Source organism: Vidua macroura, chromosome 16 (genome assembly GCF_024509145.1).
Source record: "Vidua macroura isolate BioBank_ID:100142 chromosome 16, ASM2450914v1, whole genome shotgun sequence".
Classification (NCBI taxonomy): domain Eukaryota; kingdom Metazoa; phylum Chordata; class Aves; order Passeriformes; family Viduidae; genus Vidua; species Vidua macroura.
Window position 1 is genome coordinate 15,740,029 of NC_071586.1, and position 20,789 is coordinate 15,760,817.

General features: G+C 53.6%; 1 protein-coding gene across 1 annotated transcript in view; it reads right to left on the minus strand.

Moving 5' to 3' along the window:
- PKD1 (polycystin 1, transient receptor potential channel interacting) overlaps positions 1-18,855 on the minus strand; it is an 83,484-nt gene extending 64,629 nt beyond the window's left edge. Inside the window, exon 1 of the mRNA XM_053991897.1 lies at positions 18,617-18,855. Coding sequence (XP_053847872.1) covers positions 18,617-18,855 — 239 coding nt within the window. The remainder of the gene's footprint in view (positions 1-18,616) is intronic.
- Between the last annotated feature and the right edge of the window lie 1,934 nt (positions 18,856-20,789).

Genomic DNA, 20,789 nt, shown 5'->3' on the forward strand with positions numbered 1-20,789 from the left:
CACGAGTTATCATCCACAGCTGTGGGTAAGTCACACGTGTTCCAGGACAGGTTGTCTCCAGAGCATCCTTTTCAACCCAGACCCAGGAGAAGCAGGAGGAGAGCACAGCAGCCATTCCACAGCCCACGGGAAGGAGCCCCAGTGTTCTTCCAGGTGGAACCAGAGCAGGCACAGAGCTGGTGCCACGGGCTGGACCCACATCCCTCTCCCACAGGGAGCTGCTGCTCCTGCAGGCTGCCTTCCCTGGGCAGCCTGGGGAAAGAGAGGTCTCTCCCTCAAATAAAACATGATCCAGACTCAACTGGAGGGTCCCAGGCCAGGCTGGACAGGGCCTGGAGCAACCTGGTCTAGTGTCCCTGCCCACGGCAGGGGGTTGGAATGAGATGGTCTCTAAGGTCCTCTCCAGCCCAAACCACTCCATGATTCTGTGATTTTTCTGTGAGGAATCAGAGGAAGGATAATTCCATTCACTTCAGACTACAGGTCCTGACAGGGATCTGTAAAAGGGAGGATCACCACAGTGCCTGTTCCCTTCTCTCACAGGACCAATGCCTCTAATCCTTTTATAAGAACATCATTAGGTGGAATAAACTGTCTAGAGTAAAAAAAAAAAAAAATCTTGCAACTCTGCTAATCTTCTTAATGATTTAATACCTGCAAGTACTACTGGGAGGTATCCCTTTCCTGATCCCATTAAATGCTGCTGTACAAAACATCTCACACACTTCAGCATCCTACTGTGGATCTTGTTTTTAAACAAAGCCAATTTCTCTGGAGACCAAGCGAGGGTTTCTGATCCCACAGCCCCACCAGTTTTAAAAGATCTTCTAAAGGTCTGCCTGGGGGATTCCAATAAGTCCTGGCACAGATCCTGCAAACAGTAGCAAAGCTAAACAGGGTACGGCCGTGATTGCAGAGACCTCTCACTGCCAGCACAAATACACAGCCTGGGCCATTCAACCTTTTACAGCACGAAAGTCACGGACAGTTGATGATTCACAATCAGCATTTTCCCTCCTACTGCAGCCACCCCTTTCCTTTAATTATTCCACCTCTCTGGCAAGCAGCTCTTCGCTGCAGCTTTTGTGACACTTTTCCCCTCCGACTTCTTCATCACATTGACAAGGACAGGGCACATCCCAAAGTCCCCTGTTTGATTTCCCCATCTGGCACAGGCTGGTGAGACATCCCAGGCTGGGTTCAGCCAGCCAGGGTTGGCCATTCCCTCGTGTATGGGACCAGAATGAGGTTGGAACACTCCATTCCTTTGGAGAGCTCAGAGTAAGGCTGAGGTGGCTTCACGGGCCTTGTTTGTGCTGGTTCTTCTCTTTTTCTTTGCATATGCACAGCCAAGAGACATTTCCTTCCCAGCTCAGTATATAAATATATGTAAATATGTGCAATATTAAATATATAAAATATATTAAATTGTTGCCTACTCGCCACACAAGCACGTGCTGGGACTGACACTGGTACTGATTCTTCCTCTCAGAAATATTTTCTTAATTATGAAAATTTAATTTTCATAATTTAATTAATTTTCAGTTTAAATCTTCCTCAGCTCAGGGCTTTTCCAAAGTCCCCCAGCACAGGCCCTGTGTTGATTCACCTGTAATCCAGGTGTAAGTCAAACACCCCAAGTCCCCACACATCACACAGTAAAAAACTCACCAAGAAAGGGCAAATGAACCATGAGAGACCCCTGGAGCTGACACAGACATCTTAAAAAAGAGAAAGTCACACCCCTTATGGTTCATGGATGTTTTCCCTACAGTAAAACAGATGGATTTTGTTGTTGTTGTTTCAGTTCATGCTGGTTAAAACAGAAAGCCAAGGCTGAGCCCCCTCCCTGGCACAGGGCGACTCAAACATGGACAGTGCTGGCTGAGGAGCCTCTGGGGAGGCTGATGCTTCACTCCAGGTTCAGGTAACTGTCTTGGACTGTGCCTCAGTTTAATGATTAAATCCCAAATTACTCTTCCCCGTTCTCCAGAAAGCCACAAGGGTGATTGTGTAAGAGGGTGTTCGCGGCGCACACAAACCACCAGCAAATCTGCTTTGTTTAAAAGGGAAAGAGGAGCAAGGAAACACCAAGGCAAGGCCAAGACAAATAAAATGGGACAGACAGAGTGCCCCGAGGAGCCAGGGCAGGCAGTGTGCTCCGTGCCCAGCCCTGTGGGGACTGGAAGGCTCCCGAAGCAGGCTCGGATCAGCAGGACACCTAAGTGCAGCCTGACCCCTCCTCAGGCTCCTCACAGACACTCTGCAAGGTCTGGGTAAACGTCCCTGGTAAACTTTGGACACCACAGCAATGTCAAGAAGGATGACACTCATAAATCAGCACTGCTGGCAGAAGGAGAACTTGCCCAGCTCTCTCAGACACAGCATCGCTCTCAGGATTTGCAGCAGACACCGAGTTAAGCTGCATCTTTGCTCTCATGCTAAACCACCTTCTTGCCAAGGCTAAAAATTGCTCCATGGCGTAATCACAAACTGAGGCACAAGAGAGAAATAATAAATTTTGTTCCCATATAATAATAACAAGTCAGGTTTCCATAGCACCCCTCTTCCTCTCAGATCCAAGAGGACATTACTGACTTCACTGCAGCGGGCTCCATGCACGGGGGTTATGTAACCCACACAGCCACTGCTCTGAGGATCCAGCACCACAGCTCAGCTTAACATGGAGAGAAGGATCAGCAGTGCCCGAGGAAAAGGCATGGCACAGGGCAAGAACTGAACCCTCCACAACGCTGCTGATCCAGGGTCTGCTCTGGTTGGAAAAGCCCTCCAACACCAACGAGTCCAACCCGTGAGCTGCCCCCACCTTGTCACCCAGCCCAAGTGGCAAAACAGGTGGGAAAAACACTACCTGGGCACCTGTGGTCAGAGGAGCTCCTGGGCCATGCACCAAAAGACAAAGCAGGTCCCTTTTCAGCTCGGTGATGCTGGGATCACTGCCCAGCCGTGCCTGTGCCAGCAGCTGCCCACGGCTCTGTCACTGCTCGGTGTCACTGCAGCTCAGGACACAGAGACACCAAGGCTTGTCCCAACAAGCAGCCTGTCTGTCCCAGCTCATCCCATGAAAGGCTATCAAAGAGCTCCTCTGTGGTAAATACATTTCTTTCTCTCTCAGGATTTTTCATAGAGGAGCACAGAGAGAGGAAAGAGAAAACAATTTCTATTTCTGCTCCTTGTTTTCCCCATGTGGAATGTGTTTGGAGAATTGTTTACCTGGGGTGATTGCTTGATTGGATTCTGGTGAGGATTGTTTGAGCCTGGTGGCAAATCCAACCCACCTGTGGCTGGGCTCAGAGAGGGTCACGAGTTTTGAGTTAGAGATGGGAGTTAGAAAAGTAGGTTTGTAGTTTTAGTATCTTCCTTTATATAATAATGTATTATAGCATAGTTATAATAAAGAAATCATTCAGCCTTCTGAACTGGAGTCAGACATCAGCATTTCTTCCCATTAGGCTCACCTGCATTTTACAATACTCCTGTTTCCCCACAGCAGGGTCCAGCTGGGAGCAGGCAGGCGTGGGGAGCAGAGGGGAAGGTGCAGGGATGGAGGAACACAGAGACCCCAAGGCTTGTCCCAACAAGCAGTCTGTCTGTCCCACCTCAGCCCATAAAGGCTGTCAGAGAGCTCCTGTTTCCTCACAGCAGGGTCCAGCTGGGAGCAGGCAGGCGTGGGGAGCAGAGGGGAAGGTGCAGGGATGGAGGAGCGCCCGGCCCCGCGCTGCTCCCGAGGCACACGCGGCTGCACGCTGCCCGAGCTCCACTCTTCCCTTCTTTTCTTTCTTTCCACTCTTCCTTTCTTTTCTTTCCACTCTTCCTTTTCTTTTCCACACCCTGCTGCCAGGAGAACTCTGAGAGCTGCCTCCTGGCCTGTCTGGCGAGCGCTTCCCAAGCGGAGCAGCCCCGGAGAGCGCAGCCTGCACACACGGGGTGACCACGGGGCTGAGAGCCTTCCCACAGCCTGGCAGGGGCTCGGGAGGGCACGGGGTGGCTCTGGAGCACATCTGGCATTTGGGGAGCTCCGCAGGGAGGGCAGCTCCCCAGCTCCTGCAGCACAGAGGGATGATGCTGAGGCTATCAGCAAAAGAAGGGAATTGTAGAACCACAGAACCGCTGGGTTGGAAAGGACCTTAAAAATCAACCAGATCCACCCCCTGCCATGGGCAGGGACACCTTCCACTAGACCAGGTTGCTCAGAGCTTCATTCCACCTGGCCCTGGACATTTCCAGGGATGGGAAGAGGGAAGGGAAGGCACCAGAAGCAAGATAACCATCTTTTGTCCATGCTCAGCCTGGGCTGGAACTGCAGAGTGGGTTTTGTACTCCTGACTGGTGTTCCCATGTAAGACAAAAAGGCAAATCACAGAATCACCATGGTTAGAAAAGTCCTCTAAGGTCTCCACCTCAGAGGCCTGAGCATGGATTTCACATGTTTTTGTTACATTCAGAATCATCAGGCATTAAGACATCTTTTGTGAAGCAACTTGGAGCCCTAGCTCCTACATTCAGCTGAATTTGAGCAAATAAGAATTTGCATCTGTTTCTTGTGTGTTGGGCTGCTTTTTTTTTTTTTTTTTTAATTTCCTGCTGTGTGAAACAGGAGGAGCAATAAAATCAAGCCCTTGGAAACAAATGACAACTGTTTAATGGAGTAAAAAGAAATCCCAACACCATCCTGGGCTGTTTATGCCACAGCTACTCCATGCACAGCTGAGTACACAGGTAGAAGAACAGGCTCCAAGTCCAGACTTCCTCACTTTTATGGGTTTAAATTGGATCCCACTCGGTGTTTAAGGCCATTGTTGATCTGCTAACACATTCTGCAGCGTGACTAACACCAACTGGGTTATTTTTCACTCACATGTGAAAAATTCCTCTACCTGGTCCTGTGGTACGTGGCTCTACATCACTCCTCTTTACCCCAAAAAGAATTAGAAATACACTCAGTCTTTGTCCTAAAAGAAGTGGTGGGTTCCCTTGTCTCCTGGAATCATGACATTAAATTAGAATCTCTACTTTTTCCTTCTCTGCTATTTTGTTGAAATCTATTATTCCTCTCTATCTCCTCAGTGAGAGACACAGATGCCTCCAGATGTCTCCTACATGGGAGTTCAGGCTCAAAACACAAAAGGCACCAGCATTTGGCCTTCTTTTGTTTGTTTTTAATCTCAAGATTTATGAGAGGCAGTTGATTCATGTTCGGGCTGGCAGAGCTGGACTTTTGTAAGTAATTGCATCCTTGCTATTTTATTAATTAAGATAAGTTCTCTCACTTTTGTCTGAGTTGTTGGGGATTGACTACTGTGAGAAAAAATCTAGATCTTTCCTGGGTCTCGGGCAGGTGGAAGTGCAGACACTTCCTTCTCCAGGGCCTGGCCCAGGCACACGAAGGGAAAGGTGCAGATATATCAAATATCCCAGCACTGCTCAGCTCTACCAGCTCATCCAAGCGTCTCCTCTCAGAGGGGAGCTCCACCCTCAGCACAAGGCAAGAAATCCTGCACACACCAGGGCTACTGTGAGTTGTTACGTGTGGTTTTGCTTCACATACCCCCACTTCCTTTCCAGCAGCAGCACCAGAAAAAATACTGAGGAGAGAGCTTGTAGCTGAGGAATTCAGTGGATGATTAACTCCATCCTAGCTATTAACCACTGCCTCCACTCCCTGCCACCTCCTGGGAGCCCCAGTTCTGGGCAGCAGAGCTGTGCCAGCACCTGATCCCCAGTGACTGCTGTGCAGAGTGCTCAGGTGATGTGGATGGCTCTGGCTCTGAGCTACAACCCCTAAAGTGCAGCAATGATTAATCCAGAACCCCAGGACAGGTCCAGGATGAAACGTGGCTCCCCTCGTCGCGCCGAGTGAGTCCTGCTGCCTGGAGGTCACCACAGAGGGACCTCCAGGGACACCAGGAGCAGGGCCAGCTCTTCACAGGCAGGCCCAGGGACGCAGTGACCAGCTGCTGCTACTCCCACTGCACAGCAATCCACATCCCAGCCGTGCTGTGCCACCCTTGGGACCAGGATGGGAGCGGGGATGCAGCTCCAGCACCCTGAAGATGCTCCAGGGGCAGCTGGATCCATGAGCAGCCCCAGCCCCATCACCTCACAGCAGCCCCACGTGCCAACCCACGTGTTTGTCACACTCTGCTGCACCTCAGGACACAAACTCCCTGTGTGACCCCAGGCACCTCCCTTGCTCTGTGCATGGAGCTCCTACAGCCTCACCCCAGCTGGAAAACAGCAAGGGGAGGCTCAGGTTGGACATCAGCAAGAATTTCTTTATGGAAGGGTTCTCAGGCAGTGGAAGGGGCTGCCCAGGGAGGTGGTGGAGTCACCATCCCCAGAGGTGTCCCAGAAATGGCTGAGGACATGATTTGTGGTGGCCTTGGCAGTGCTGGGGGAATGGCTGGGCCCAATGATCTTGGAGGGTTTTCCCAGCCCTGTTATTCCATGATTCTCCTGTCACACAGCCTGCGAGCCAGCCAGAATTAGGAGTCCAAGAAGTCAAAAGAAACAAGTGCACGGGTGGATTTGCAGCAAGGAGGAGGGCTGGAGCCATCCCTGCCATCTCAAACTCCAGTGGGAATACTGAAATGCAGCCACATTCCTCTCAGGAGCTGCTCCCCTGCACTGGACACAACACTGACTTCCCACCTGGGGCTGGGGTGTCTCTGCTCGGGAAACTGATGGCTCTGCCCTGAACAAAAAATACAAATTGGGCAGAAAACAAAACTTTGCTTCTTTTTCAGATCCTTTAAAAGCAAAATTAATGGTTCTCCAGGTGTGGGAGCACAGTGGGACCCTGCTGAACTCGGGATGTTCCCCCAAGCACAAGGCTGTGTTTGGTTCGGAGGATGAGGAAGAAGAGGCTGAAGGCAGGGAGTGGGAAGGCAGGACCAAGGGTACCAATGAACCTGTCAGAGTGAGTCCACATCTCCATTTTGCTGCCCTGATGCTCACCTTGCTCAGCCTGATGGGTCACCTTCCCAAGAGCAGCTAGGGGATGTTTTACTGCCTCCTCAGGAGGATGGCAGAGCACCAGGCAAGCAGGAATTACAAATCCAGGGCAGCCAAGCACTCCACGAGCACCTAATTCCCACCAACAACCAGGACAATACTCAGCAAAGCCTCAGCCCCACGGCTCAGGCAGGGAGAGGGAGGCAGAGGAATGAATCCCTGACAGCCCAGCCCACACCACCAGGGTCAAACTGAGAACAAAAGCAGGAGTCCTGCTTCCCCCTGCACGTCCCAGCTCTTAGACAACACTGCCCCCAGTAGCTCGGCTTTCCTCCCAAGCCAAGGTAAGCACTGCTCTTCCCTGAGCGCCCAGGGGAAGCAACTCCTGGCCTTGCTCACAGCCTCCATGGCTGCTGCAGGACCCAGGAGCTGCAGAGCAAGCCAGGAGAGGGAACAGCAGCTCCAGGAGCTCCCCCTGCTCCGTGGGAACAGAGGAAGCGTGGTCAGTCTGCACAGGGAGCTAAAGGTGCTGACCAGAGCACCCAGCTGCGAGAGGAGGATGCAGAGCTGGGCTGCGCGTCCTCCGAAGGGAGACCAGCCACGGCATGGACTCAGTGAGCTTTGGAGGTGTTTTCCAACCTAAACGGTGCTGTGAAAAGATCCTCTGATGACTTATGGAACGGCCTTCCCAAGCACCAGAGTGGACCTGCCTCAGGGGAAGCTGTGGGTCCTGTGGGAGCAGCGGTGCTGGGAGGGGAATTTCCAAACTCTCCCAGCTCTCTCTGGAGTTATGGCATCAAGCTGCAGACTTGGATGTGTCTGGCTAATCCTCAGGAAGACAGAGCACAGCAGTGGGCTCTGCTGGCTTGTTTGAGAGATCTGATGGCCAGCTGTAATTAACCCTTTAGTTGCTGCAAAGACTAACTTATGCCAGAGGGAAATATTCCCACCTGACTGGCTGCACAGCACGGGGCACAACACACAAAGCAAAGCAAAGCCAAGTTAATGCCACTCAAATTTGTGGCTGCACCCGATGCAATCCGTGCATGTAATCAGAAATTCAACTACCCAAGGCCAGTGGCATTGCTGCCTTGACAGTTCACTGTCCTGCAAGCATTGGAAAGGCACAGAGCTTTCCAAGTAATGGTTAATGAGTGGATGCAGGGAGTGACAAGAGGGAACACAGAGAGGGCTTCGGAGCTCGGGGGCTGGCTCTTGGGCTACTGAAGTTATTGTGCTGCATGAAACACAGATTCAGGAAGCAGTGATGCTCCTGGCACTCCCTGCAGACAGCAGGGTGTGTCCTCCCTCTCAATTAAACCTTGGGAATTGTCTTATGTCAGCCCAGCAGAACCTCGAGTGCCACCCAGAGAGCTCCAGCTTTGTCTCCACAGTGCTGCTTGATCTGTGCTGTGCCCTACACAGGAGAAGCACCTTTCCTTTTCATTTTCCTTAAATAAAGCCCTTCCTTACTGCTGTAGGAGCACAATCCACCACAGATACCAGCTACAGTGAATTTTCTTAACACAACTCAGAGACTAACAAAGCCTAACCCTTGGCCTCTCCTAGCTTTTGTTTTCCCACCTCAGTTTTGTCTACACTAATTTTTTTAAGACTTCTGATCCAAACTTTGCACCGATCCATGCAATCAGAGGTCGCAGAGCTCAGTCTATAAAGCCACTGACTTCATGTTTTCCCTCCGTAGGAGTAAAATAATGTTCCCACACTCTGATAGAAACCTTTGCTCTGCACAGATTTAATTCATTACTTATGAATCTCTGGCCAACGCCACTCTTCTCATGGCAGTGGCTCTCTATTTGCAGTTGTCTCCAGAGTCTGGGAGGACAGGGAATCTTCTTTTTGCTGTGTAGTGAAGGAGCTGAGAAGGGATCCTGACTAATGGCTCCACCAGCTCCTGCTTATGCTAACAGTCCGCTTCCAGAAAATCACCCAGGTAGCAGCAACGAGCTGTCCTCTACAACTGCTTCACAGAGCGTTGGGTGGGAGCCAGGGTATTTTCCAATGGAAACTCTTCTCCCAGGGAATCACTCTGCACCATATTTCAGCTGAGTGCTGTGTTTGGCTTTAGGGAATAGGAGGAGATTTCTTTTTAACTGTGCTATGCTTAGGTGTGAGGGACACAAACCACTGAGGAGTCAGTTCACATCCTGCTGGAATCACCGAGGGGGCTGGAACGGCAGCAGCTCTGCCAAGCTCCAAGGCAAGTGCCCATATTGCAAGTGATGCTTTCTCAGCATTGCCTGGATCACCTGCAGGTCTCAGGTAAGAGCTGCCCTTCTGCTGTGCCTGCACCAGTCCATGAGGTCCCAGAGCGGGTACAGCAATAGGGAACACGGAACGTGCCAGTCGATTGCTCTTTCCGCATCCAAACCCCTCCTTTGCAAGCTCACTCTTTCCACAAAGCTTTCCAACCCTTTTTTTTCAGCTGGGGAGGGGTGAAACCCAACTCTGCTGAGGGCCAGCAGCACCACACTGCCCGCACAGGGCTCTGCCAGAGCTCAGAGCCTTTCCCCAGGCCCCACTGTGCCCCTGGGACCTGTCTGGGGGTGACGAGGCAGTCACCACCCTAAAAACCCCGTCCCTCTCCTCTTTTGGTGAAACAACACAGCTTGGCTGAGGGAGTGCAAAGCACAGCAACGAGGAGGGAATGAGGCTGCAAAGCTTTTCTCAGAGGCTCCACTCTGCATCCCATTGTGGTTTCCAGCTGTTCCCTCGGCTCTCCAAGCCCCAGGAGAGGAACCGTGGCACACGCGCTGTGCTGGGAGCACGTGGCACGGAGCAGGGCCGTGATTCTTGCTCTTATCACCCCGCAGAGGGCCTGGCACTGCCTGCAGAGCGTGGCTGGATGGTTCCCTCTGCTCCCAAAGAGCCGCACAGCCCCTGCTCATGGGAGGGCCAGCACTGGAGCAAGCCAGGAGGGAAAACCAGCGAACATTCCCAGAGGAATGCCAGCTGGGTGCCAGCCCTGGGCTGCACGCTGGGGCCATGAGCATCCCCTGCAAGGGGAAGGCTTGTTTGGCACCTCTCCTGACAGCCCAACGCCCCACAGGGTCCCCAGCCTGTGCCAGGACGGGCATCCTGCTCCTGGAAATGTGGCATTTGGGAGCCCCGGCAGCAGGGGCAGGAATGGAACAGCTGGATTTTCCAAGCCACGCGTGGAAAGGCTGCATTCAAGCCCTAACACACACCCAGGCAGCTGTGAGGCAAGCGGGTGAACGGAGAGGTACAAAAATAGGCACTTCTGTAGTGCTTCTTCAAGCAGCATTTTTGAACTACAAAAATACACCAAAAAAAAACCAAACCAAAACAAAACAAAAAAAACCCACGGGATTTTTTTTTCCCCAGTTCTCAGAAGGATCCATGTGCTCCCAACAGTTTTAGGGATCAAGGGATCATCCCCCCAGCCCACCACCCTGGGGCTGTGTCAGTGCAAGAATCTCCCGCGAGATGCTCTCACCAACCTGCCCCAAACCCAAATCCGCAGCTCCAGCCCGGCCTCACTCCACCCCCTTCCCGAGGCGTGGTTTGAGAGAGAAACGCTCAGCTTCGGCCAACACAATCCGGCTGGGCTCTGCTTTCCCAGGCTTAGCTGTTCCTCGGGTTCCTCCCTCCGGAGGACTCAGCCCACACCCTGGGTCCTCTCTTTAGAGCGCCACTCCCACGGCCCCGGCCCGGGGAGCCCGCTTAACCCATTCCTAGAGCCTGCTTAACCCATTCCCAAACCCGCTTAACCCATTCCCAGAGCCTGCTTAACCCATTCCCAAACCCGCTTAACCCATTCCCAGAGCCCGCTTAACCCATTCCTAGAGCCTGCTTAACCCATTCCCAAACCCGCTTAACCCATTCCTAGAGCCCGCTTAACCCATTCCCAAACCCGCTTAACCCATTCCCAGAGCCCGCTTAACCCATTCCTAGAGCCCGCTTAACCCATTCCCAAACCCGCTTAACCCATTCCTAGAGCCTGCTTAACCCATTCCCAAACCCGCTTAACCCATTCCTAGAGCCTGCTTAACCCATTCCTAGAGCCCGCTTAACCCATTCCTAGAGCCTGCTTAACCCATTCCCAGCAGCCCAGTTAACCCATTCCCAGCAGGAGCAGAACCCATTCCCAGAGCCCAGTTAACCCATTCCCAGAGCCCAGTTAACCCATTCCCATCAGCCCAGTTAACCCATTCCCAGAGCCCAGTTAACCCATTCCCAGAGCCCAGTTAATCCATTCCCAGCAGCCCAGTTAACCCATTCCCAGAGCCCTGGCACAGGACTCCACAGCATCCCAGGCGAGCCCCCAGGCCAGGGGCAGCACGGAGAGGAGCCGCTGCCTGTCCCCGCAGGGAAAATCCTCCTTGGCCTCTGGATCCTGGTGCTGTCCCTGCCAGAGGAGCCCGGAGCAGCCGCAGGGATCCTGCGGGAGCCAGGGCTGAGGGGCTGCCAGGGGATGTTGCAATGGAGCTGGGAAGGGGCCATTGCTGGGGATCTGCAAGTACCACAGAAGCAGGGGATCACCCCACGCTCTGGGTTGGGAGGGACCTCAAAGCCCATCCAGTGCCACCCCTGCCATGGCAGGGACACCTTCCACTAGCCCAGGCTGCTCCAAGCCCCGTCCAGCCTGGCCTGGGGACACTTCCAGCTTCTCCAGGCAACCTCAGAGGGAACAATTTCCCCCCAGTATCCCACCCAGCCCTGTCCTCTGGCAGTGGGAAGGCTTGTCCTGGCACTCCATGCCCTTGTCACAAGTCCCTCTCCAGCTCTCCTGGATCTCTCTGAAGGACCAGGAGGTCTGTCCAAGGAGGTGGGCACAGGCTCTGGAGGGCTACAAACCCCACCCTGGAAATGTCCCTTCCAAACCAGGGATTAGCCTCTGTGACTCCATCACAGACACACAAACTGCACCGCACAGAGCCCAGAGTGCTTCACACAAGGAGCTGCCTGCACAGGCTGGCAGAAAATGAGCTGCCCAGCTGTCACCAGGAGAAACAAGGCCATGGTGTGGTGGCCAGGGACAATTTTGGATGAATAGGAACAGCCTGGTGGAGTCGTGGCTCGGATCCAGACTCCGTGTCACTCCAGGCTGCCCCGCAGGAACGAGCTGCTGCAGGCTGCGGCTGCTGGGACAGCGAGCACAGCCCTGTCCCCATGGTCCTCCAGAGCATCTGCCAGCACAACTGCAGTGAGAAATGAGGATCCCACCAGCTCCCAAAGCTGCACTGCCAGCGGGCACCCACAGCCCCAGCCTGCAGGTACAGCAGGGCCACGCTCCAACGCCCAGCAATGCCGCAGGTGGGAGATCTGTTACCACGGAGTGAATGAACATCCAGCCCTGTCACCACCCCAGCCTACCACACTGCCTTAGCACGGGCTGCTAACTGAGTTCAACACGACAGCAGGTTAAACAGAATCACACAGGACCATATGCCACGTCTGAAACTTCACTGCCGAGTGAGATTTTTCCAAGGCCTGATGCCAGGAAGCAGAAGAGATTTACCTGTTCCTAACCTGAGGCCAACTATTTTGCCGTTAATGCAGCACAAACAGCTGGCTGAGGGAATTGTTTTAATTATGTGTTTTGCTTATCTGCACATAATCAAAAAGGATGCGATCTTTCAAGGGAAAGGGAAGAGCTGGAAAGCTGAGGAAGTTCAGCCTGCAGAGAAGGTTGCACGGAGAGCTCACAGCAGCTTCCAGTATCTGAAAGGGCCACAGGGAAGCCAGAGAGGGACTGTTCATCAGCACCTGTAGTGACAGGACAGGTGGGAAGGGGTTCACACTGAAAGAGGAAAAACTGAATGATTTCCATTTGATATATGGAAAAAAATCCTCCCTGTGAGGGTGGGCAGCCCTGGCACAGGTGCCCAGAGCAGCTGTGGCTGCCCCTGGATCCCTGGCAGTGCCCAAGGCCAGGCTGGAAAGGGCTTGGAGCAACCTGGTCTAAAGGAAGACGTCCCTGCCAATAGCAGAGGAGTGAAATGAGATGCTCTTTAAGGTCCTTTCCCACCCCAACTATTCCAGGATTCTGTGATTTATGACAGAATCTCTTTCCTGGTCACGGTTCCTATAAATACACTGCAAATGCTACAGCTTGCGCGTTGTTGATGCTCTTCCTGATGACAGCTATCCTTTAAATAAACGTGAATGGCAGCAATCACATGAGTTTTGCTTTTTGTGCCCTTTGCAAAGCAGAAAACTCACATTATGTTTCAATTGACATTTTTAGTTTTGGCAAACAGAGATGCCAACTTCGCTTCAGCGTCTCCGTAAAGAACAGTGATTCGATATGAAAAACAGGCTCATTCCTTACTGCAAAGGAAGGCTGAGAAACAAAGGCTGGAGAGGTCTGGTGGGACACCACCACCCTCCTTTGGGACAGGCTAGTGACCTTCAGCACAGCTTGTCCATGCAGCTGAAGGGCAGCGTGGCCGGCAGCTCCGCAGCCACTGCGGCTTTCCAGCCTTGGAGCCGCATTTCAGCAAGGGCTGGAGAGAAGGGAGGGATGGTGGGGAGGGAGACAAGGGTGGTTTGATGTGGGGGGAGAAAAGGGTGGGCTGGTGAGCAGCAGCAGCCATTCCTCTGAACAGCAACAGCACCGTAAGCACAGCCCGGGAGCAGAGCTGCCAACTTTCCACTGGGGAAGAGACGGGAAATTTTCCCCTTGAGCCTGACAGCGACTGCCTAAAATCGTGCTGTTGGCCGTGGAGGGACTAACTCACAAGTGCTGTGTCCCCCAAAACCCACCCTATTCCCCCCACTGCTCCATGCACTCTCCTCACATTAAGAGCAAGATCCAGGCAGCTCCCAGCCCACTCCACGCTGGCACTGGAACGCATGGCTTTGCTCCTGAGCTGTCCTTCTTCCCCTGCTCACTTTGTTACTCACTTACTACAACTCAGATAAATGTTTGGGGACATGTGGAGTAAATAAAACACAAAATCAAGCTGAACTGCAACAATCAATCAAAGGACAACAAAGCTTGGAGGGATGGAGAAAGGATGACGCCGAGATGCGTTATGGAAACCACAGTGTGGAAAACGAGGCATGACAAGAGATAAAAACAAGGAATCCCATTAAACGGGATAAAAGGCAGAGGAGCATTAACAAACCATATGAGTTCTACCTTCTGAGTGAGTGGTTTTCTTTTAAAGCCACTCTTTGTGAGAGCAGAATGAAAGCAGCTGAGTGAAACGCAACGAGACCTGCCGGGGGCTTGCCAGCAGGGGAAGAGCAGGATCAGCCCTCACTTTCACTCCAACAAGGAAAAAGCAACACACAGAAAGAGACCACCAGGAAACTTAAAAATTTCAGGAAACACAGGGAAAAATCAGTGCAAACAGTGCACAGGAAAAAAAAAACACCAGGTGTGAGGGGAAACCCAGAGGGTTCCACCAGCAGCTCGCCCTGCCTTGAGGGGATGTCCGAGATGTTTAATTACATTTCTTTAACATGTGGGGTTTTGTCACCACCAGGGTTTGTAGGTTTGGCTGCACCAAACTACAGATCACAGAAGTGAGACATGTTAATGCTGCTCAGGATTATTCAATCACAACTTTTGCCACAGAGCAGGAGCCACCTTCAAATCCACCTCTCCGGTGGAGGCCTGCTCTTCCTGAGCCGGACATTTTTCTTAATACACTTTGAAACACCACTAAGGAAAGTTTTAATTTTTAGAAAGTTTCTCAGTCGTGGGAACAGCACTGAGAGTTCTCTGAAGCTTTAGGAAGGAGCACAATAAACAACCCAGCCCTCTCTAACAGCGGAGCCCGTTCTGCTCTGACACAACACCACAGAATCGCCTCCTTGTTCACGCTCAAAACTATAGCTACAAATTGCTTATGGGACTGGTCCCTTCCACAGGCTGAAAGAATCTCGCTGGCAAAATATTTATCTAGCACCTCATTTGGGCCTTTTTCCCTCTCCAAAATCTCTTAGAAAAGAGAAACGCAGCCTTGTTTTTGCTGGGATATGGCTTCCTACAAGAATGACATTCCAGGCTGTCTCAGTTTTTTCTAGGAACAGCAATAGAGCTATTTTGCTTTTGTGGCCTGGACACTACTGTACAGACACTCCACTGCCTGTGGGTTTACCTGAATTAGATTTTAATTTAAATTGGATTCTTTTTCCCCTGATAGCTTTGGAAGACACTTCAAGCCTTGAAAAGGCTTTTCCTGCATCATGTAGTAATATCTAAATGAACCAATCATTGCTGACCCTTGAAATTTAAAATACCAGACTGCAGGTTCCTGAATCATAGGATCTGTTTATTTTAAGGTTTATTTAGGTGAAGTCACTGGCTGGGCAGTGCAACCCCAGGGCTCACTGCCAAATCCACAAAAAACCCCACTGGGTTTTGGATGAAAGTTCTGACCCCCAAATCTGCTTTTGCAGGAGCCTGGTGACAGCAGAGCTCCTCTGATCCCAGCTTCTCCTTCTCACCCATCCACAAATACCATTCCATGCTAATGAGGGGAAAATAAAGGAAGTTTCCACTCTCATCCTTTTACACTGAGATTCTAATTTCCACTTCAAACCCGCCACGACACCGAAGACGTGTCAGAAAGAGCCGGTATTTGCAAGGGAAAGTCGGAAAGCCTTGATGAGATTTATTTCCACCTGAGGAGTGAAACAAGCGATGAAAGCTCAAGAAACAGCTCAGGCTCAAATAAATGCGAACAAAATCCGGCAGCGCTGAGAGCAAAGCGCTTGAAAAGAGACGGATCAGAGCATTCCTGGGATGGAGGAGCTCAGAAGTGCAAATGCTGCCGCTCGAAGCGCGTCGCTCCCCCCGTCCAGCTCCGCGCGTTGCGCACTGCGGATTATTTGGGAAAAACAGACTTCGCTCCTGGTTCCAGCCAGACTCTGCGTTACACTTCAAGAACCTGACTCTGGCCACGGGAAGGGGCCAATATTCCCATTCGGTCTGCCTGGAGACTGCTTCCAGCGAGGTATGTGGTGTCTGCGAGCAGCAGAGCCCATTTCCTTAGTGATTCTTTGGATGGGACATTTCCCCGTGCTCCTGGTAACAGCGCGGCCGCAGTTGGCATTTATTTCCTCAAAGTTGCTCCGTCTAAAACGTCGGATACAAGAGGAATTAATTTCCTAGGCCTCGCTTCTACAGCCAGAAATTCGGAATCGCAGTTGCTGAGTGCTGCTGGAAGCAAACGCCCGGGAATTCTGGAGTTGGGAATTTGTAGAATTCGGCCTTCCTAAAGGCTGCTTTCATTTCAGAATAATTAATTTTTTTTAAACGGGTTGTTGAGATATTAAAAAATAATTTTTCCTCTAATGAGAGAATATAGAAAAGTTATTTATCTGTCCGTGTTCAACAAAGGGAATGTGAAATTATTAGGCAAAACCACTCGCATAACCTCCCTGAGCCATGAGCCAGAGTCCCTTCCACCCCAACAGAAACGAATCTGTAAACTCTCCATGGTTATAAGGAGAGTGGGTGCACCTGCATTCTCTGCCATCACCAGGAGGCCAAACAGGGCAGTAAACCTGAAAGAAACCCACTTCAGCACATCTTAGCCCAGCCCTCAGAAGAGGACGAGCACCCACACAGCGATGAGCTGCCTGACGGGGACGACTCCACAGCCTGAATTCCAAACACAAGCTCTGTGCCCTACACAAACACTTCTGCAATCAGAACACGGTGCCACTAACGCCATCCATCGCTCTGGAGTGTTTCCCCTTCCCATGGTTTTGTTCACCTGCAGGAGCTTTATGTCCCACTTCCATCTGTCGCTGCACAATACCCAAAACATTCTGGGAGCTTTTACAACTCAGCGCCTCTGAACAACAATAACACAGTCTCAAACACTTACTACCAAAATTATTACCACAGAAACACATTGTAATAGCCCCAAATCCTCGAAAAGCTAAATGAAGGACTGATCATCACAGCCTTCAGGAGGCTGCTCCACAGTGACCAGTGAGCAGCCCAGGGAGCTGCAGATCCCCATCTCAAACCAACAACAGATAACAGAAATCCAGAACCTCCTTAATAAAAACCAGTCTTTTCCAGTTAGGGGCTTTCTGCAACAAACAATGGCTGGTTTGTTTGCAGAAGTCTAAATATATCTAGCAAGAAAAGAGCTGGAAAACACCTTGGCTGCAGGATTCAGAGATGTGCACAGTTTCCTGAAGTTAGTCCAGACACAGCCTGCAGAACTTAGAATGTATGTTTACTGTGGTGCTCCAAAACTTCTGCAGTATCTCTGTATTGACACAAAAAGTGGAAGCTTACTTGAGAACATCCAAATAGAAGAAGCAGACCCTTAAAGCAGCTAAATATCACCAGAAATTAGTTCATGTGAGATCTATCCACCGCGCCGGGCCCCACGTCATCTTTCTTATATGAATCACTCGATGCTTTTGTCTCGTCAAGAACTGAAAAGTCGCTCCCTACGGAAAACCAAACTTTTCCCCTAGGTCTGCTTTTTGCGTCACGCAGTGAGTTGATTTCAGTGACAGAGCACATGGACCGTTCCAGTGCCCCTCCGCGAACACGCCTGACTGAGCTACCAGAGCCCCCAGACACAAACACATCTGTCATCCCACCCCAGCGCTGCCACGGAGAAACGTTCGTTACTCGGTAGCTGCGTCTTTCGGGCTTGCTTTAAAGTGTCTTTAACCCCCATTCAAACACTCGCTCCCGCACACCCTCCTCCCGTTATTCCCCAAGAACCGCCCGAACACGGAACCGCCCCGAACCAAATTCCCCGCACGGAACCTCCTGAACCAAATTCACCACACGGAACCTCCCGGACCAAACTCCGGGCTCGGAACCACCCAAACCAAACTCCCCGCACAGAACCCCCCGAAACAAATTCCCTGCACAGAACCTCCCAAACCAAACTCGCGGCACAGAATCCCCCGAACCAAATTCCCCTGCTCGGAACCCCTGGAACCAAATTCCCGGTTCGGAACCCCTCGAACCAAACTCTCGGCACAGAACCTCCCAAACCAAACTCCTGGCTCAGAACCACCCAAACCAAACTCTCGGCACAGAACCCCCCGAACCAAATTCCCTGCACAGAACCTCCCAAACCAAACTCGCGGCACAGAATCCCCCGAGCCAAATTTCCCCGCTCAGAACCCCTCGAACCAAATTCCCGGTTCGGAACCCCTCGAACCAAACTCTCGGCACAGAACCAACCGAACCAAACTCTCGGCTCGGAACCCCCCGAACCAAATTCCCTGCACAGAACCTCCCAAACCAAACTCTCGGCACAGAACCCCCCGAACCAAACCCCCGGTTCGGAACCCCCCAAACCAAACTCGCGGCTCGGAACCCCCCGAACCAAACTCCCCGCACGGAACCCCTCAAACCAAACTCGCGGCTCAGAACCCCTCGAACCAAACTCGCGGCTCGGAACCCCCCGAACCAAATTCCCCGCACAGAACCTCCCAAACCAAACTCTCGGCACAGAATCCCCCGAACCAAACTCCCCGCACGGAACCCCTCGAACCAAACTCGCGGCTCGGAACCCCCCGAACCAAACTCGCGGCTCGGAACCCCCCGCTCCCTGCACCCACCCGGGCGGGACACCGCGGTGACCCAGCTGCCGGTGCGGGCCGATCCCCGCGCCCCCCGCGCCCCCCGCCCGTGCCCGGCGTGCCCGGTACTCACAGCGCGGTGGCGGCGGGGGGCACGGCGGCCCCCGGGCGCTCCACGCCGCGGGCCGAGCAGTTGACGGCGCAGGCGGGCGCGGCGCAGGCACAGCCCGGGGCGCAGGGCCGGCAGGCGGGGGCCGGGGTCGCGGCGAGCCCCCCGCACAGCAGCGAGCAGAGCAGGCACCAGCCCGGCAGCGGCAGCCGCGGGGCGCCATGTTTGCGCTGTGCTCCAGTGTCTCCATTTCCCAAAGGCATCTCTCCCTACGGGCATGGCATGGCCCCGGCGCGCCGCCGCCGCCGCCCCGGCCGCCCCGCCGCCGCCTCAGCGCCCGCCCGCCATGGCCCGGCCCGCTGGGGCCCCGCTCGCCGCGCTGACAGCCCCGGCCCGGCCCGGCGCCGCTCTCGGCTCCGCTGCTCCGCCCGGCCGCGGCCGCCCCCGCTCCGCCTCCCGCCCGGCGGAAGCGCGGCGCCGCTCCAGCCCGGGCCGCCCCCGCTCCGGCCCGGCACCGCGAGGGGTGCCGCGGGGCACGGCGTGTGCCGGGACAGCGGGACAGAGGGACAGCGGGACAGAGGGACAGTGGGACAGCGGGACAGCGGGACAGCGGGACAGCGGGACAGAGGGACAGCGGGACAGAGGGACAGCGGGACAGCGGGACAGTGGGACAGCGGGACAGCGGGACAGCACGCGGGTCCTGGGAGCGGGAGGAGCCCGTGGGGAAGGGGTGCCCCAGGAACAGGGGGATCCCATGGGGATGTCCTGGGAACAGGGAAATCCTGTGGGGAAGGGGTGTCCCAGGAACAGGGGGGTCCCGTGGGGATGTCCTGGGAACAGGGGGATCCCGTGGGGAAGGGGTGTCCCAGGAACAAGGGGATTCTGTGGGGAAGGGGTGTCCCAGGAACAGGGGGTTCCGTGGGGGTGTCCCAGGAACAGGAGGGTCCCGTGGGGATGTCCTGGGAACAGGGGGATCCCGTGGGGAAGGGGTGTCCCAGGAACAGGGGGATCCCGTGGTGGTGCCCCAGGAACAGGGGGTCCCGTGGGGAAGGGGTATCCAAGGAACAGGGGGATCCCATGGGGATGTCCTGGGAACAGGGAAATCCTGTGGGGAAGGGGTGTCCCAGGAACAGGGGGGTCCCGTGGAGGTGTCCCAGGAACAGGGGATCCCGTGGGGATGTCTTAGGAACAGGGAAATCCTGTGGGATAGGGGTGTCCCAGGAACAGGGGGATCCCGTGAGGGTGTCCCAGGAACAGGGGGTCCCGTGGGGAAGGGGTGTCCCAGGAACAGCGGGGTCCCATGGGGATGTCCTGGCAACGGGGGGATCCCGTGGGACAGCAGCGTCCCGGGGGCAGGGAGGTCGTGCGTGACAAAGGTGTCCCGGGAGAACGAGGATGCCGTGGGACACGAGGGTCCCGGGGGACAGGGGGTTCCGGGACACAGGAGCCATCCCGGGGCCTAGGGGCATCCTGAGGACAGAAGAATGCCGGGCAGCAGCGGCATCCCGGGGAACATGAGCATCCCCGGGCCAGGAGAATCCCGGGAAACAAGGGTTATCCCCGTGGGGGGCAGCTCAGGCACCGGGCAGGGCAGAGAATGCGGCAGGGAATTGTCTCCCCCTGCCTGGGCACACAGGGCCGTGTGCCCACCTGAGCCCTCCCCGAGGCTGGTGCCCGTTCCCAAGGGCTGTGGGATGCAGTAAGAGCTGCGGGGTGTGTGTCACACCCCCAGCACAGCAGGTAACTCGGAGAGAGAGGAAGAACAAGGCGGGTACTTTCCAGTGCATCTTTTTTACCCTCAAACACAGCAAATCTATCAGGTTCCAATGTCACTTTCACCCTGCACTGGCCCCGGGCACTGGCTGTGGCTCACACCTGGCGAGATCAATCCATCATCCCACAGCATCTCCTCGGGAAGCCGAATTATTCCTGATTTTAAATGATTAAAAGATATAACTAAAATAAAATCTCCATACAACCAAAGGAAGCATCATTACAGAGGGCATCTCCCCAAAACCAGCTCCAGCCCCACCTGGAAAGGGTGGAACAGCTGTGACAGCTGATTATTGCACCCTAATTTGTTGGTGTTCCACATGTGCTGTGTTTACTCAGGACAGAGGAGGGTTAGCCAAGGTGATGGTTTGGGTTTGAACCACAAAGGATTTTTGAAGGCACTTGTGATTTGGGGTATGTGGGA